Source organism: Abramis brama (genome assembly GCF_963993115.1).
Source record: "Abramis brama genome assembly, contig: SCAFFOLD_94, whole genome shotgun sequence".
Taxonomy (NCBI): domain Eukaryota; kingdom Metazoa; phylum Chordata; class Actinopteri; order Cypriniformes; family Leuciscidae; genus Abramis; species Abramis brama.
In genome coordinates this window covers 3,262-22,290 of record NW_028155934.1, presented here as the reverse complement: position 1 = coordinate 22,290, position 19,029 = coordinate 3,262, and the positions used below count along the sequence as shown (strand labels likewise).

Below are 19,029 nucleotides of genomic sequence, written 5' to 3'. Positions count from 1 at the left end.
TTGAGATCATTAACAAGCTCCTCCTGTGTAGTTCGGGGCTGATCCCTCACCTTTCTCATGATCATTCGTACCCCACGAGGCCAGATCTTGCATTGAGCTCTAGACCGAGGATGATTGATGTTTTTTTTTCCATTTCTGAATAATCACACCAACAAAAGTCTCCTCCTCACCAAGCTTCTTGCTGATCTGTGGGAGGCAGAATTCTTGCTGGTCGGTAAGGGAACAAATAATTATTTCACTCCATCAAATGCTAATCAATTTATAACCTTTGTATTTTTCTGGATTTTGGTTGATTTTCAGTCTCTATCTATTAAAATAAATCTACCATAAAAATTATAGACCCTTGATTTCTTTGTAAGTGGGCAAACTTCAAGTGGGATCAAATAATGATTCCCCCTGCTTAATTGTTTCTGTTGTTTTATATGTCACCCATCCCTAGTGATTTGAGAGGTGCTTCAGTGAAGGATGACTTGTATTCCTCACACAGAGCATCATATGAGGAGTGACACTATATTTTAATAGTATTATTTAGATATTACTGTTACTTTGTAACTCCATGTCAGCTAGCAGTCGTTATTAGGGGTGCAACGGTACAGATAGCCCACGGTACGGTCCGTACCTCGGTTTTTGGGCCACGGTCTCGGTTCAGTTTCGGTACATGTTTTGTGCAGAAAGAGACTGCTATTTCATCCCAAAAATATGTTTTATTTTTCTTATGAGCATAAACAGAATGTCACAGAAGGAAGAACATCAATGTATGGAATAAATTAACACTCTAGTCTGTACTGAACAACACTAAGTAATACAACCTCTTCAACTATCACTTATATGAAATACAAAATGTAAACAAACACACTTCAAAATATTCAAGTGGATCCCAATTCCAAACCTTGATAACTGGTATATGAAGTGATCAATGTGAAAGAAAAAGTGCACTTTTACCTTTAACAAACATAAATTAGCTTGTGCTTTGAATAAAAAATAAGCAGAGCAAATCAACAAATCAAGAGTCTATCAACACTGTCTGGTGCAAGGCGAGACCGGTTGGCACTAACGATGTCCCCAGCAGTGGAGAAAATTCTCAACTTTTCAGAATGCCGCAAGCGCACCGTAGGTCACGTGACAAGAACCAACCAGAGCGCAGCTGATGGTTGCTTTAGCAACGACAGACGCCTCCGGAGCGCAACCGCCCTAGCGCTTTGGAAAAAGGAGAACGCGGCGCGCCTAGCGTTTTCTACGCGTTTTAGGCGCGATATGTGAACGGCGCCTAAAGCAAAAACTAAAAGGATCAGCGCGAACTCAGTGGCAAAACCGAAGTCCCGCGGGACACGAGGGTAGATTGTCCCGTGCAGGGCTGACCGAACGGTCCGGGATTTTACCGTGTACCGTTGCATCCCTAGTCGTTATAGTGTTGGTAGACTGAGGCGTAATATCTGCTAACTCTTCATTGTGATGCTCCTCAGCATGTCCACACACTGCTAACACTAGTCTTCTAATGCTGTGATGAGAGTTAGCAGAAAGGCTAAAGGGGCGTAACTCATGTCCACTGCTGTGTGTGTGTGTGTTCAGGTGGACTGGGTCCAGTGTGACGGCGGCTGTGACGAGTGGTTTCATCAGGTGTGTGTGGGCGTGACGTGTGAGATGGCGGAGAACGAGGACTACATCTGCTCGACCTGCTCGTTTAAAGCCTCCGGTGGTGCCGTGACCCTAGTGATGTCATCGGCAGTCCCCCAAACCGACCCTCAGGAGGCCAGTTAACCCCACACACACATTACACAGAAGACGGTTAACCCCCCACACACTCTCTCTCACACACAGAGAAATGCATCACTTCCTGTCTCTGCTAGGTTTAGCTGGTTGTTATTGTAGTCCTGGAGGATCAAGACTCTACAGAATAAACATGGCTTGGGGAATTGTGTGCTTAACCCGAGTCCTCAGTCACAGTAGACATAGTGGACTTCCTGTTCGACTGGACAACACACGCACACACACACACACACACACACACACACACGGTGTGGAGGATCAAGACTCTACAGAATAAACATGACTTGGGGAATCATGTGCTTAACCCGAGTCCTCAGTCACAGTAGACATAGTGGACTTCCCATTCGACTGGACCACACAACACACACACACACACACACACACACACACACACACACACACACACACACACACGGTGTGGAGGATCAATACTCTACAGAATAAACGTGCTTTCTGGCTCTTGACCCGAGTCCAGTGGACTTCTGTTCGACCGTTTTTTCTGACTGAGGACGAGACTTATAATGGTTGTATTACATCTATTTATTCTGTAAATGGATTTTAAGCAGTGCATGATGGGAAGGTGGATGGTGGTTTCTCAGATTTTGTCAAATAAAGAAAGATGATTGATTGATGATGATGATACATGTCAAGTCTGTGTCACTGCTATAAAAGAGCAAAAGAAATGCTTATATCATTTGAGCTTATTGATTCCTATGACAGAACACGTGAACACTAACAGCATGCGTAAATCTGACACTTGCCCACGGTTCATCTCTGGACGTAATACAGGGCATTCTGGGCAGAAACTGCCGCCTTATACTGGCGTGTAAAGCAATCACTCAGTTTGTTATGTTCATTCGTGATGTTTTGGGGTGATGTATTCACTACTGTGGATAAAAACTCCTCTGTCTTAAAACTCTTTCACAGATTTGATGGGACTAACCTTGCAAAAGTGCAAAACCTGCGGAAGTTCTTTCAAAATTCAAATGCTTAAAAATATCAAATAATATCTAAAACAGTTGCTCAAATGATAAATCAAATGCAATTTTATTTCCTCATTCAGGAAAGCATGCACTGTATCAAAAATCAAATTAAAAATCAATTGTATTTTCATTATCAACCCAGTATAAACCTGTCATAATTAAATGTATAATTCAATGCTCAAATGATAAATCAAATGCAAATGTGGAGTGTCAATCAAGTATTGTGGGCGGAGCTTTGAGACGGAAGAGATCAAGTCAAGTCTCCTTCATTTATACAGCGCTTTAACAATATGAATTGTTTCACAGCAGCTTTACAGTGATAACAGGAGATTACAGTAACAGAGATTGTTTTGGCTTTACATCAGCTCTAGAATAAAGTTACTGTCCAGCTAAAGTTGATTACTTCCATTGCGAAGATCATTAGTTATTAACTTAGGGGCCGCTAACACACACCGTTCTCAGGAAAATCCTTAATGTGCTTCGGCCGCCGATCCGCATAAAGCAGTGCCTGGTGGCCCGAGAACACACTCCCGGAAATAGGTTCCAAGGTGCTGTTGAGTTACACATGTAAGAATCTGTATAAGATCTGCTGATCTCATGTCCTTACATAACATAACATGAAAAACTAAGGTAGAGTACATTGAATTTAGTATTTAAGGTTATGATGATGATATCAGCTGTTAAGCAACGTTTCCAGCGAGAGATTCCTGCCAGTCCTGTTCTCTCTATTGTAAGTTAAATGAGTCAGATCACTGAGACTCTCACCCTCTGTCTTAAATGGCTCTTGGAGCTCCTGTCCCAGTCGTTGAATAGTTATGCTGATTGGATTGGGATTGGTAACACTCTGGGGCGGGTATACTTCATTTGCATGCTTTGTTTAAGGCCATCACCCAGGTGCTTTGTCTCCATTTCTCAGCACTGCCTTCGTCTTTTTCACTGGTAATAATTTACTTGTGCAATATAGCAAATTCTGTTTGTAGGCATATTTAACTAGATTTGCACAAAAACACAAATGGGTTGGACACATCAATGTTTAATTTATTCATTTTTATTTATTACCATCACTGAAACTGAGGACAATCACATGGGTATCAGATTAAGATGCAGGCAAGTGAAACATCTTTGCATGTGAATTGATGCATATAAATGTGAATGGTCTTTTTTAGCATCTTACGTGTACAAGTTTACATAGATTAATGCATGTTCTGAACACGTAATGGATCTGGATGAAACCCCTGTTAGGGCTGCACATCGCCCAGCTGTATGTCTCCGCTAACTGCCAAAACATCGATCTCCTCCAGTTTAGTGAAGCGATGCTTGTAAGTGTGAGTTTCTTCACCATTGACAAACACCTTGTAATGATCACGATGGCAGAAAATGGTCACCTGAAAAGCACAATGAGAAAGATTTCATGAGCTTTAAAAACAGATTTCCCCAACCTCTACTGTACAGTCTTTGTCCATCTCCAGCATATTTACAGTCTTATCGACACTGTTCATTTGAACAGAAAGTGAAAAACGGGCAATAATAAATCTACATGTTTACCAGAGTCTGTTCCCCTCTTCTAAATGGCATGGGTCCAGATCGTTCCTCCTTGCCCCATTTCCCATTCTCAAAAGTGTTGCGGACAACCACATTCTGATCAAAACAAATCTTGTAGTGAAATGCAATTCCAAGATTGTGATGCAGGTTAAGGTCAATTCTGTTGGAGAAATAAAAGCAAAGGGAATTGTAAGAGTCTCCTGTAAGTCTCCCATGTTTTCTGTGTTTATCACTCTCTAAGGCCTCTATTTTCTTCTTCTCTTCTTCTCTTTTCTTTTCTGAGCACCGGACTTGTGCTGACCGGGCATTTTGAGCGTAAGGTTAGCCTACTGAACTTCAAATCAAATGACAACATCAAATTTTGATCAGTGGCCAAACTATTTTTGTGTTGGTGGTGGTGGTGGTGGGGTGGGGGGGGTTCTTGACCACTATTTCAAGGACAATTAGGAAGAAAACAAATGTAACTCAAATATTAGGTATTTTTTTCACAAATATTTTATTTATTTTTTAACAATTATTCCATAATTTAATGAGGACCCAGTTCTGGGCCCCCCCTCTACCCTGGGCCCGGGACAACAGACCCGTTTGTCCCCCCCTATCGGCGGGCGTGTATGTTCCTTTAAATCCAAAGGATGACTCTAGTTTGCAGTGTTTATTTGATTGTTTGAGAGACGTTAAACAGTGGATGTCTGCCAACTTCCTTCAGTTAAATGATTCCGAGACGGAAGTCTTAAAGGGGGGGGTGAAAAGCTATTTCATGCATACTGAGTTTTTTACACTGTTAAAGAGTTGGATTCCCATGCTAAACATGGACAAAGTTTCAAAAATTAAATTGTACGTTTGAAGGAGTATTTCTGTGCCAAAAATTGTCCTTCCGGTTTGTCACAAGTTTCGGAAAGTTTTTTTCGAGTATGGGTCTGTCTCACGTAAGAGAGGGCGGAATTTCCTTATATGGGTCCAAAGGGCACTTCCCGCAGGCGCGCACGCACTCGTAGACCAGACAGAGCAAGAGAGTGAAAGCAATACCTCATCAAAACGCTCTGCTCGGCCTTGGAAGTCAATGTCACCAAAGAAGTGTGTTTTTGGTTGCCAGGGCAAGACAACCCTGCACATATTCCCAAAGAACCCAGCGCTAAGGGACCAGTGGATAATAAGAATAAGGGGGGGGGAGCCTTAATTCCCTATACTGTAGCGTCCGCAGGCTTAACATGACCTCACAGGGAGAGTCTAAAGACAGGAGGGGTTTCCTCCGTCCTTATTGACCTTATTTTCGAACGCGGAAGTAAACATGGGTCCAATATCCGGTTTTTGTGCGGCACTTCCGTTTCCTCGCTTCCCTGGGCTAAATAACGATATCGATCGCGAAGGATTATGCAGAGTTGACAGAAAAAATGTTACACATGCCGTAGCAGATGAACACAACAAAGAACTAAAGCCCCGCCTCACTCAGTTAGGGTACTGGACCTGGTTGAAAACACTCATGTGTCTAGCTGGCAGAGTGCCAAAACTTCGCCGGCGCCTTCAGCCTCGCCCTAAACACGGTCGAGCCAACGCTGGACTAATATGGAGGTATTTTGTCATGTCAAATGTATTAATAATGCCATCAGAATGCAACCAAAGCACAGGATAGCAATAAGTAGATGGCTATAAATAATTGTAAATCATACAAAATAAATGCCATGATCATGCCATTATGCCTGATCACTAGATTTTATACAGAGTTACTATAATGATTTTGTTTCTCCTTGGAGTTTTTATTATGGTTTTTATTGAGACTTCATAGCCCAGCCACTTTTCTGGTATCGGGTGGTCTTCTGTAGGTCTGTGTTCACGAAATGAAAAGAACAAACATACGGTCGTTTCGTTTTGACATGAATACATATTAATAAATTACATTTTGATGTTTGAAAGTTTAGGTTTTGACAAATGCAGATATAAATGCAATGGAAAAAAAAAATTATCGATTTTCTAATATTGCACCTGTCAATAGGCTACAGAACGAAATATTCTGTAGCCTATTTTGCCGTCAATACTGCCGACGTTGTCTTTGCTGCTATATATTTATGTTTACATTAAGTATAGGCCTTCCACAACTCTCTCCCCATTATGTCGAATATATCACCAATGAGGCTTACGCCCGTTTCACAGATACTCCGTGTGCAGTGCGTGTGCGGTGCGTGTTGCAGTGCGTATGCAGTGCAGGAGCAGCACATGCAATAGTGCTTTCACATATGCTGCGTTTGCAGTGCGTAACTGATCCGCTGCTGTAGGGTATAACACAAATACATACTCGCTATTTGTATTTCAAATCCAGAAGTTATCAGCAATTTTTATTTAGAAAAAAAGTTTTCTGTCAGCATTGTGATTCTCTTTGTACACATTTACAGTATACACTCTTTAATAGACGTATTAGAACATATTACACAATTAGACAATTTAAAAACATTATTGAATGCATTACTTCTATATAATTAAGTTGCTCAAGCAAGTGGTAAAATATTTTACCATGTACTTATATTAAAATCGCATAGCCTACATTTTAAATTAAAACTTAAAATTGACAAAAACAGCAGATTCATACACTTTCTTTTGCATAATTTAAATCTTTATACAATAAATCTTGCATGTCACAAAGAACTTGTTTTTCCACCTCCACGAATGAGACGAGTGTGTTCGTTATGCCTTGTTGAAGTAAATTGTATTTTCCCTTGATTTACCCGCGGTCTTAACGTTTCAGCATTGCGATTCTCTTTGTACACATATACACTCTTTAATAGACGTATGCACGTTTAAACACAATTTAAACAACGGCAGCCTATTATTCAATGCATTACTTCTACTAATATTAAGTTGCTCAAGCAAGTGGTCAAATATTTAACCATGTAGCCTACTTATATTAAATCGCAAACATTTTAAATTAAAACTTAAAATTAACAAAAACAGCCGACTCTCATGCCTTTTCTTTTTCATTTAAATTTTAATACAATAAATCTTGGATGTCACAACTTGTTTTTCCACCTCCACGAATGTGACAAGTGTTGTTCATTATGTCGCCTTGTTGAGGTAAATTGTAGCTTTCCTTGCTTTACCAAAAACGTAGTATTTAATTAAATACATTTATGGTGAGATTTACTAAATTTTATTTAATTAATCGCATTTATGGTTAAATTACTACATTTTCAGGTCAATCTGTGTTCATTTTCACCACGCAACATGCGCTGTCACTTTAATTCAGCATTTGCAGCACAGCAAAAATAGACTCGGTGCAGAAACGATCTCTGCACTGCTGTATACGCACCGCAACTGGAACGGATCGACGGACTGCAACCGCGTGCAGTGTGAAAGCTCTAACCTGTTAACATGGGTACGGGAAAAAAATACGCACCGCAAACGGAGTATGTGTGAAACGGGCGTTATCATATGTCACGTTTCTGGTGTGCAAAGACATGTAAAACGCCACGCAACAGAAACGCCACGCAGCCAGTGTGTCGCCGGTCGTAGGGCGCCTGATGATTAAAATGTCAATGATTTCGATGATTAAAACACTCCTGCTCCAAGTAAATCTTTCTTTTGTACCAGTTATTATGACAAGCTCTAACTGCACACACAATCCCGGTCTTCCTCGAAGCCATAACGATGAGTTAGTTGTTAGGAACGCTTGTTTGATTAACCTCTACGGTGAAAAGTGAGTTAGCGCGCCAGTGACCGGAAGTGCCTGACCGGAAGTCTCGCACAAAATACCGTCAACTGGCTGCGTCCGTATTTCCGTTAAAAATAAGGTGAATATGGACATGTCCACAGACGCGAGTATGACATCACATAGCCAGGGTAGGGAGCCTGCACTAATGTGGGAAAACGTGGGTCTTACACAGTTCTGCCCAGTATAGTCGGTAGCGCATTGCGCCTGTAAATGGATTACACCGACAAAAGCTTAGCCTGTAAGGCGGGAACCTCTAGGTTATAAAACCTGATAAATGTAGACGGAGAGGCCCAGCCTGCCGCCGTACATGTATCCTGTAAGGAAATCCCGCTGGACCAAGCCCACGAGGAGGCAACGCCTCTCGTAGAGTGCGCTCTGACTCCCAACGGGCATTGAATGCCCTTGGCAGTATAAGCCAGCGCTATGGCGTCAACTATCCATCTGGATAGACTCTGTTTCGAAACAGCCGTTCCTTTGGAACGTCCGCTGAACGAGACAAAGAGCTGCTCTGTCTGTCTGAAGGCAGCAGAGCGGGACATATAAGTTCTTAAAGCCCTAACAGGGCAAAGAAAACTCGAGTCCCCTTCCTCACTCGACGCCGGCAGGGCAGCCAGGGAAATGACCTGAGCCCGAAAAGGCGTGTTGAGGGATTTCGGCACATAGCCATGCTTAGGTTTGAGTATGACTTTAGAGTCATTAGGACCAAACTCCAAGCACGTCGGGCTCACAGAGAGCGCGTGCAGATCGCCTATGCGCTTCACTGAAGCGAGAGCCATCAAAAACACTGTTTTGAAAGACAAATGTTTGAGGCTGATAGACTGGATAGGCTCGAAAGGGGCACCTTTCATGGCCGCCAGGACCGTAGAAAGGTCCCACATAGGGACTGAAGGAGGTCTGGGTGGATTCAGTCTCCTAGCTCCCCTGAGGAAGCGGATGACTAAATCATTCCTTCCCAGTGACTGACCCAGCGTTGAACCGGAGAACGCTGAAATAGCCGCCACATACACTTTGAGCGTGGAAGGGGATCTGCCCTTATCCAACAGCTCTTGTAGGAAGGAGAGAACCTCCGCTACCTCACATTCGAGGGGTGAAAGGCTCCGAGCTGTACACCAGCCGGAGAAAACCGACCACTTTGAAGCGTAGAGCTGCCTGGTCGACGGCGCTCTAGCCTCAGTGATGGTATTCATGACTCCCTCTGCGAGACCAACGGGTATCCGTTGAGCGCCCACACATGAAGGGACCACAGCTCCGGGTGTGGGTGCCAGATCGAGCCCCTGGCCTGCGAGAGGAGATCTCTCCTCAACGGCACTGGCCATGGAGCGATGTCTGCTAACTGCATCAGAACTGGGAACCATGCCTGGTTCTTCCAGAACGGTGCTACAAGCAGCACTGGGCATTTCGTTTTCCTGACCCGTTCCAACACCTGTGGCAGGAGGGAGACGGGGGGAAAAGCGTATAGCGGGCAGCGCGGCCACCTTTGGGACAGCGCGCTGTCGGTCTTTGAAAAGAATGCGGGGCAGTGAGCGTTTTCGTGGGACGCGAATAGGTCCACCTCCGCTTTGCCGAATCTCTCCCACAACAGCCGGACTGTTTGTGGGTGTAGAGACCATTCGCCTGTAGGAACGTTGTTCCTGGACAGTCTGTCCGGGCCCACATTCAGAAGCCCGGGTACATGCACTGCTCTCAGCGAGCGTAAGTTGTGCTGAGCCCATAGTAGGAGGCGATTCGCCAGCCTGTACAGGGATATGGAATTCAGACCGCCCTGGCGATTTATGTAGGACACCACAGCCATGTTGTCCGAACGGACTATGACGTGTTGGTCCTTGATGTGGGGACAAAAACGCGTCAGCGCGTTGTGCACTGCCAGCATTTCTAGGCAGTTTATGTGTTAGAGCTTTTCTCATTCCGACCATAGGCCGAAGAACGGTCTGCCCTCGAGCAGCGCTCCCCATCCCGAGGTGGATGCGTCCGTAGACACCATCCTCACCCTCGAGGAAGTCCCCAGGCTTACACCAGAATTGTACCAGTCGTTCGCCATCCAAGGCACCAGGGCTGTGACACAGTCCTGATCGACCTTGAGGCGTAAATGACCGGACACCCACGCTCTGCGCGGAACCCGCGCTTTCAACCAGAACTGCAGCGGGCGCATGCGGAGCAAGCCCAGCCGGAGAACTGACGATGCTGAGGCCATGAGACCCAGCATCCTTTGAATTTTCCTGAGCGGGGTGAAAGCGCCGCGGCGGAAAGACTTCGCCGCGCGCTGAATGTGCAGCACGCGCTGTGGCGACAGCTGCGCTGTCATAGACTGTGAGTTCAGAACTATACCCAGAAACGGAATCGTCTGACTGGGGTTCAGTGAATTCTTCGCCCAATTGACCGTGATACCAAGATTCTCGAGGTGATCGAGTAAAATGGCTCTGTGCTCTATGAGCTGAGATCGTGATTGGGCTAGGATCAACCAGTCGTCCAAATAGTTCAGCACTCGCATGCCTCTGAGTCTGAGAGGAGCGAGCGCTGCGTCCATGCATTTCGTAAATGTACGAGGTGCCAGGGACAAGCCGAAAGGCAGGACTGTATACTGGTATGTCTGACCCTCGAAGGCGAATCTCAAGAATCGCCTGTGATGTGACGCTATCTGTATTTGAAAATACGCGTCCTTCAGATCTATCGACATGAACCAGTCTTCCCGGCGAACATGCGCGAGAATTTTGCTGGTCGTGAGCATTTTGAAACGGCGTTTCACTAATACTCTGTTCAGTCGTCTTAGATCCAGAATGGGTCTGATACCGCCGTCCTTTTTGGGGACTAGAAAGTATCTGCTGTATATCCCCTGTTCGCTTTGAGCTCGGGGAACAAGCTCTATCGCCCCTTTGCTTATCAGTTTTGATATTTCGGCGCGAAGTAGGTGTGCTACTTTCAGCGGTACCGAAGTTTCGACGCGCGCTGTGAAGCGCGGAGGGCGTCGATAAAACTGTAGCGAGAAGCCTCTCTTTATAATGCCTAAGACCCAGTCCGAAACCCCTGGAAGCGCTGCCCATGCATCTGCATGGTTGGCTAAGGGCCGGATACAGAGCGCGCTCTGTTCGCCGTGCGACAGAGGTGCTACGGGGCTCACAAACGTAGGCGTTATGCCTGCGGCATTTGAGGCGGGGGGCGCGCTTAATACAGCGGGCGGAGCGCTCGCCCTCGACCTTACAACAGTGTTTGACTGAGTGAGGGAGAGCTGCGAGAGTCCCGTGGGACTCATGTGTGCGAGTAGATGTGGGCTGGGAGCGGGCACATTTACTGCTTGTGGCGCGCTGCCTGTGTAAGCAGCGCGTGCGCTCACAGGTCTCGTTTTTACAGAGAGCCTGTGATCTGATAGACATAGTGTTCGTGGGCACTGAGTAGTGGGCACTTTTACTATGTGGGGAGCGCAATCGACCTGAGTCGATTTTATTTGCGCGAGCCCTAAGTGCAGGGCTGTGCTTGTGTGTAGGGATGGGCACTGAGGAGTGGGCATCGACACTACATTTATAGCACCATCGGCCGTGGCCGGGACACCAGAAATCACACTCTTTTCGGGATATATCTGGGTAGCCGTAAAAACGGCTTTTGAGTGCAGGCAAGCGGGCACTTGTACAGGCTTGCGCTTTGCAGAAAACGCTGGAACAGCCGCAAAACTTGGGGCTGAAACAGCGAGGCGCTTGGGTGGGAGGCCGGCCGCAACGGGACTCACACACCTGCGCTTTCCTACGGCGGGCTAGGACTTCTTCGGGACCTCTGGTTTCACCGCAATCCTCGGTCGCGGCGCGCGCGCGGGGCACCGGGCGCTCGATCGAGAGCGGGGTCTCGAGCTGCGCTGTTGTGGCTGCTGCGAAGAGGAGGCCGCGGGGTCCGTTTATCACGACTCGTCGCGGAACCAGAGCGCTTCGGTAGGAAGTGCTTGAAAGCTTGGGACGCTTTCTGGGCTTCGGTAAATCTCTCCACGAACTCGGAGAGAGAAGAACCAAAGAGGCCAGCGGAAGACAGCGGGGCGTCGAGAAACGCGATGCGCTCGGAATCGGCCATCTCCGTGAGCGTCAGCCATAAGTGCCTCTCAGCGACAGTGGCGGAAGCCATACAGCGTCCCATGGCTTGTGCGGCAGCTTTGGTGGCTCGGAGCGTGAGGTCCGAAGCACTCCTCAAATCCGCAATACAGACAGCATCAGGCCCAATCTCGTCCCACTTACGGAGGAGATCACCCTGGAAAATCTGTAAGGTAGCCATGGTGTGTAGCGCTGACGCGGCTTGCCCAGCGGCGGAGAATATTCGCGCGAGCAGCGTCGACGTCATGCGGCAGGCTTTTGAAGGCAACACCGGTTTAGTCCGCCGTCCAGCAGAGGGCGGGCACAGATGGGTCGCTATAGCCTGTTCCACCGGCGGCAGAGAGAGGTAGCCTCGGTCATTCGCCTTGTCCAGTGAGGAGAATGCAGGCGACACAGATGAGCGCGTTCGCGCAGAGTAGGGTGCGTTCCAGGCCTTCGCAACTTCTTCATGTAACTCAGGAAGAAAAGGAGCGGGCTTAGATTCCGGAGAAGTGCGCTCACCGGGGAGGAAGCTACCATCAAGCCGGGTGCGAGAGGGGGGCTCCGGTGCAGACCACTCGAGGCCGAGGTTCGCCGCGGCCAGCGCGAGTACTCGCATGAGCTCCGTCTCAATGTTGGCTTTCACTGAGGGCTTTCGGGCAGGAGGCGCGAGGTCCTCAGAGCTCGCCCAATCCTCGCTGCCTGAAGCGAGGAGAGAACAGGAATCCTTTTCCCCCGACGCGGCCTCCGAAACAACTTCCTCTGATGAAGCGGCGGCAGGCTGCGGGCGCTGAGCATCAGGAAGTGATTCGGGGGAGGTCGGTGAAGCTGGCGGGCGAACCGGCGAGCTTGATCGGGGTGGAGAGGGTTCCGGGACCCGCTGCGAGCGGCGCTTCTTACGGCGCGGCATCGCGGCGGAGAATGCAGGCTTCGAAAAGGATGCCAGGCGGGTCCTCAGAGCCACCATAGGCAAAAGCTCGCAGTGAGGGCAGCCGCCGTCAGCGAGCGCGAGCGCTGCATGGTCCTCACCGAGGCAGGAAACACAGATGACGTGGTTGTCTCCCTCGGCGAGTGGGGCTCTGCACGAGCCGCAGGATTTAGGCATCTTTAGAAAGACGCCGCTCTTTTAGGGGGTGAGTGCTACGAGAACACTCACACACACACACAAAACAGAGCAACAGTAAAGGATATCGGCGTCGGAAAGCGCAGCAGGTACGGCTGTAGAAGGCGGCGTAGGCCAGCGGCTTCGAGGGCTCATCCCGCTGAAGTGCTTGCTTCGAACGACGCTGCTTCCGTGATCCAGCGATGCGTGCGCTTCGCTGAAGAGATTAAAATCAAGTGAATCAGCCTTCTCAAGCTCCTTTTATAGAGGTAAGCCACGCCCGTCTCGGCGGGAAGCGGCGAGGAGGGCGCAAAGCGCCCTCATTGGCCTGACGTCACCTCAGGCCTCGCTCGATAGGCTTATGCAGTTGCCGCAGAGCAGCCAATGAGCGAACAAGCCGTCTTGCTTCAGCTGACTGCTGCTGCCGCAACGCGTTTTACATATATGAAAATTAAAGAATAATTTTTGCTTCAGTGTTTCGTGAAAAGAGACTTTTCCCGCAGCGTTTTTCAAACGCAGTACGAGAGAACTCTCGTAAGAGAACTGGTATCTGCTTCAGATGTCTCTGTGTTGTTAGTGTGGCGCGTTAGCTCACAGCGTTAGCTCCGCCCACACGGCCCGCCTCCAGCCGCTCGATTTTTACGGAAATATTCGGTACAGCCTATCTGTCTTTTATAAATATAATCAAACTAAAGACTTTTTGGAGATATTAAGGATGCAATACTACTCTATAGGTACTCAAGATTAACAGGAGATTGAGTGAAAATGGGCTCTTCACCCCCCCTTTAATCTTTGGCTCATCTACATTCACAGAGGTTGTTGCCGGTAAATTGGGACCTTTATATGCCAATTGCCATACACATGTACGAAATCTGGGTGTTACTTTTGACTCTGCTCTGACTTTTGACAAACAGATCAATGGTGTGGTCAGAAGTTGCTTTTATCAGTTAAAGAGTATTGCGAAAATTAAGGCATTTTTATCACCCAGAGACATGGAGTCTGTGATACATGCTTTTATTTCATCAAGATTAGATTACTGTAATGTACTATACTTGGGTGTCTCACAGTCCCTATGGTCACATCTTCAACTAGTCCAAAATGCTGCTGCTAGATTGTTAACAGGAACAAAGAAAAGTGAACATATTTCGCCAGTATTGTTCTCTCTCCACTGGCTCCCAGTTAAACATCGTATTGAGTTCAAAACACTGTTGTTTGTTTATAAGGGATTGCATGGACTGGCTCCTCCATACATCTCTGATCTCCTTTCATCCCACCATAATGTTTTTAGAAATCTTAGGTCAACCTAAGATTGAGGTTGATTCCAAGGACACGTTTAAAATTAAAAGGAGATTGTGCCTTTTCAGTGGCCGCTCCACAGCTTTGGAACAATCTGCCATTTTACATAAAGACTGCCCCAACATATATTGATTTTAAATCTTTGCTTAAAACCCACTTATTTACTGCTGCTTATGGTCATGAGTGGGCGTAGTGGTTGTGCATTGTTTTGTGCATTGTTTATCTGTGGTTTTATGTTTACTTATTAGGATATTTGTGTATACTTTGTACAGCTGTTGTTTTAAATGTGCTCTATAAATAAATATGACTGACTGACTGACACAAATGCACAAGACAGATCCACACACACACACACACACACACACACACACAGCAGTCCACAAATGCACACGACAGATCCACACACACACACACACACACAGAAGTCCACAAATGCACAAGACAGATCCACACACACACACACACAGCAGTCCACAAATGCACACAACAGATCCACCCACACACACACACACACACACACACACACAGCTGTCCACAAATGCACAAGACAGGTCCACACACACACACACACACAGCTGTCCACAAATGCACAAGACAGGTCCACACACACACACACACAGCTGTCCACAAATGCACAAGACAGGTCCACACACACACACACACAGCAGTCCACAAATGCACACGACGAGTGCAGCAGAATTATTAATGGAAGAATAAACATTGTCAAACCTTTTCGCTTGAGTATCGATGATTCCTTGGACGACGATGACTTTGCCAGACTGAAGTCCGCCACGGATGAAGTTCTTATACGGGACCACCTGATTGTGGGTCAAAGTAATTCAAGATCATTTGTATAATACAGCAAATGTTTACAGCATGCTAACATGTTAATTAGGTCACATCCACTTTGAACAATCCATTAAAAAATCTTTCTATTTAAGATACTTAAAAAATATGATGTCCAAATCAATCATCCTTTCAATATAATTGGTGACTTACTGGGTTGAAAGTCAACGGTTGCTGATGTAGAGCCATTTCGACAGATGCTGTTCTCCTGCAAATCCTAAAGTTTGTCTTGTATTCAAGGCTGGCACCACTTACAGTAGTTATCATCCAGGGGAGGATGGAGATATTTATAGGGTGGCGACTCCACCCTCAGACATACAGTATGCGTAGGCGTTTACTTGGAACTCAAACTTTGTCTTCTCTCTGAGTTAATGAGAAGCTTTTCCTACAAAATGCACATTTATTAACATATTTTACTCCAAACTCACTTCATAACATCACTGTTCTGATCTGATGTGGCTTCTGATCAAAGAATGAGACCGGAAATATATTATTTTATAGTATTCTAACTGTAATGCATGCTGTTGATCAGCATTGCATTATAAATATACTTTATTCTTATGGAAATACCTGAGATAGATTGAAGAGCACAGATAAAATATATTGTGGACGTTGTGTGTTTATTGTGTTCATGTTTGATTCATGTTAATAATTAATATTCCATGTTAATAATTGCATGACTTTCACTGTAATTCCACATGTTTGATCAGTTAAAGCGTTTCCGTCTTATTCATCTACAGCGATAGCCTGATGACTTTGTTCATCATTAACTAACCACTTATAAATGACTTACAACTGAACATTATTATAAAGTGTTACCAAAAAAATAAACAAGAGAATTTTTTGCACCATTCCTTTAATAAACAGTATTTCAAGTTATATTCCAAAACAAAACGTACAATGTGACAATGTGAAGGTTTTAAAATATTCAAATGTTATTTATTGACGGCTTCTTTTATCTTTTGACAGGTTCGTTTTTATAACAGCCGTTGCACACAGAGAGATCCTATAGCGGTTGATGTAAATGTGATCAGGTAGTCAGGCGCCTGGGTCTTTACACCTGGGTGTCATTAAAGACAATACAAACGACCTGACATGTGTTATAGCTTCTTCATAAGATGAAGGTTTTATTTAAATATACAATCTCAGCTTTTGTGCTTTTTGTTCTTATTATACAATATTCTATATAATTATTTGAAATATGTTTGTAAAATGTGAGTTTACACTACAACACGTATAACAGAGGCTATTTGTTTTTATCAGAGCTGTTTCTCAAAGAGATCCAGCAGTCGATGTGAATGTGATCAGCTAGTCTGGTGCTTGTGTCTCTATGCCTGGGTGTTTTTCAGAAGAACATTTTCTAGCTGACTTAAATCTCCAACTCAGAAACAGTGTGACGGCTTACATTGGAAACCAGTTCAGGAAAATGGCAACTCCCCCTTAATATTAGGTAACATTATATTTTATACAATATTATAATAGTATTTGAAATAGTTTTATAAACTGTGAGTTTTAACTAGAACACATCTAACAGAGGTTCGTTTTGATAAGAGCCGTTGCACAAAGAGATCCTATAGCAGTTCATGTAAATGTGATAAGGTCGTCTGGTGCCTGGGTGTCATTAAAGACAGTAAAAATGTATTTTGTAACTCCAATTCCTAACAGAAGTTATCTCATTGTGCTTTACATATACCCAGCTAACAGGGAACGTTGCCAGAACTTTCACTAGCGTTCTTTAAAAGTTGTGTAAATGTTAATACAAAACGTTATTAAAATAATGTTTTCAGAACGTTCATACAACGTTATTAACGTTCTTGTAACGTTGAGAAAAAAAACGTTCTTAGAACAAGGTTCTTGGAACGTCTTTATGACGTTATTTGTGATTGATTAAAGTTCTCATAACGTTGATAGAAAACGTTCTTAGAACAAGGTTCTTGGAACGTCTTTATGACGTTATTTGTGATTGATGAAAGTTCTCATAACGTTGATAGAAAACGTTCTTAGAACAAGGTTCTTGGAACGTCTTTATGACGTTATTTGTGATTGATTAAAGTTCTCATAACGTTGATAGAAAACGTTCTTAGAACAAGGTTCTTGGAACGTCTTTATGACGTTATTTGTGATTGATTAAAGTTCTCATAACGTTGATAGAAAACGTTCTTAGAACAAGGTTCTTGGAACGTCTTTATGACGTTATTTGTGATTGATTAAAGTTCTCATCACGTTGATAGAAAACGTTCTTAGAACAAGGTTCTTGGAACGTCTTTATGACGTTATTTGTGATTGATTAAAGTTCTCATAACGTTGATAGAAAACGTTCTTAGAACAAGGTTCTTGGAACGTCTTTATGACGTTATTTGTGATTGATTAAAGTTCTCATAATGTTGATAGAAAACGTTCTTAGAACAACGTTCTTGGAACGTCTTTATGACGTTATTTGTGATTGATTAAAGTTCTCATCACGTTGATAGAAAACGTTCTTAGAACAAGGTTCTTGGAACGTCTTTATGACGTTATTTGTGATTGATTAAAGTTCTCATAACGTTGATAGAAAACGTTCTTAGAACAAGGTTCTTGGAACGTCTTTATGACGTTATTTGTGATTGATGAAAGTTCTCATAACGTTGATAGAAAACGTTCTTAGAACAACGTTCTTGGAACGTCTTTATGACGTTATTTGTGATTGATTAAAGTTCTCATAACGTTGATAGAAAACGTTCTTAGAACAAGGTTCTTGGAACGTCTTTATGACGTTATTTGTGATTGATTAAAGTTCTCATAACGTTGATAGAAAACGTTCTTAGAACAAGGTTCTTGGAACGTCTTTATGACGTTATTTGTGATTGATTAAAGTTCTCATCACGTTGATAGAAAACGTTCTTAGAACAAGGTTCTTGGAACGTCTTTATGACGTTATTTGTGATTGATTAAAGTTCTCATAACGTTGATAGAAAACGTTCTTAGAACAAGGTTCTTGGAACGTCTTTATGACGTTATTTGTGATTGATTAAAGTTCTCATAATGTTGATAGAAAACGTTCTTAGAACAACGTTCTTGGAACGTCTTTATGACGTTATTTGTGATTGATTAAAGTTCTCATCACGTTGATAGAAAACGTTCTTAGAACAAGGTTCTTGGAACGTCTTTATGACGTTATTTGTGATTGATTAAAGTTCTCATAACGTTGATAGAAAACGTTCTTAGAACAAGGTTCTTGGAACGTCTTTATGACGTTATTTGTGATTGATGAAAGTTCTCATAACGTTGATAGAAAACGTTCTTAGAACAACGTTCTTGGAACGTCTTTATGACGTTATTTGTGATTGATTAAAGTTCTCATCACGTTGATAGAAAACTTTCTTAGAACAAGGTTCTTGGAACGTCTTTATGACGTTATTTGTGATTGATTAAAGTTCTCATAACGTTGATAGAAAACGTTCTTAGAACAAGGTTCTTGGAACGTCTTTATGACGTTATTTGTGATTGATTAAAGTTCTCATAACGTTGATAGAAAACGTTCTTAGAACAAGGTTCTTGGAACGTCTTTTTGACGTTATTTGTGATTGCTGAAAGTTCTCATAACGTTGATAGAAAACTTTCTTAGAACAAGGTTCTTGGAACGTCTTTTTGACGTTATTTGTGATTGCTGAAAGTTCTCATAACGTTGATAGAAAACGTTCTTAGAACAAGGTTCTTGGAACGTCTTTATGACGTTATTTGTGATTGATTAAAGTTCTCATAACGTTG

General features: G+C 44.2%; 2 protein-coding genes across 2 annotated transcripts in view; one reads left to right on the top strand and one right to left on the bottom strand.

The window, feature by feature from the left end:
- kdm5a (lysine demethylase 5A) overlaps nucleotides 1-2,404 on the top strand; it is a 42,863-nt gene extending 40,459 nt beyond the window's left edge. Inside the window, exon 27 of the mRNA XM_084139090.1 lies at nucleotides 1,570-2,404. Coding sequence (XP_083995216.1) covers nucleotides 1,570-1,758 — 189 coding nt within the window. The 3' untranslated portion in view covers nucleotides 1,759-2,404. The remainder of the gene's footprint in view (nucleotides 1-1,569) is intronic.
- Nucleotides 2,405-3,807: 1,403 nt separating this feature from the next.
- LOC311077257 (galectin-5-like) lies at nucleotides 3,808-15,535 on the bottom strand. Its single transcript, XM_084139089.1, has 4 exons — nucleotides 15,436-15,535; nucleotides 15,166-15,254; nucleotides 4,296-4,452; nucleotides 3,808-4,135 (listed from the first exon to the last, which is right to left on the bottom strand). Exons 1-4 carry the CDS (start codon nucleotides 15,469-15,471, stop codon nucleotides 3,989-3,991), a joined length of 429 nt encoding a protein of 142 aa, XP_083995215.1. The 5' UTR covers nucleotides 15,472-15,535; the 3' UTR covers nucleotides 3,808-3,988.
- Between the last annotated feature and the right edge of the window lie 3,494 nt (nucleotides 15,536-19,029).

Coding starts and splice junctions, on each gene's coding strand:
- LOC311077257 (XM_084139089.1), bottom strand. CDS start 15,471: ATGGCTCTACATCAGCAACCGTTGACTTTCAACCCA. Junction 15,255..15,435: donor AACCGTTGACTTTCAACCCA/GTAAGTCACCAA, acceptor ACCCACAATCAG/GTGGTCCCGTATAAGAACTT. Junction 4,453..15,165: donor ATCGATACTCAAGCGAAAAG/GTTTGACAATGT, acceptor TTTCTCCAACAG/AATTGACCTTAACCTGCATC.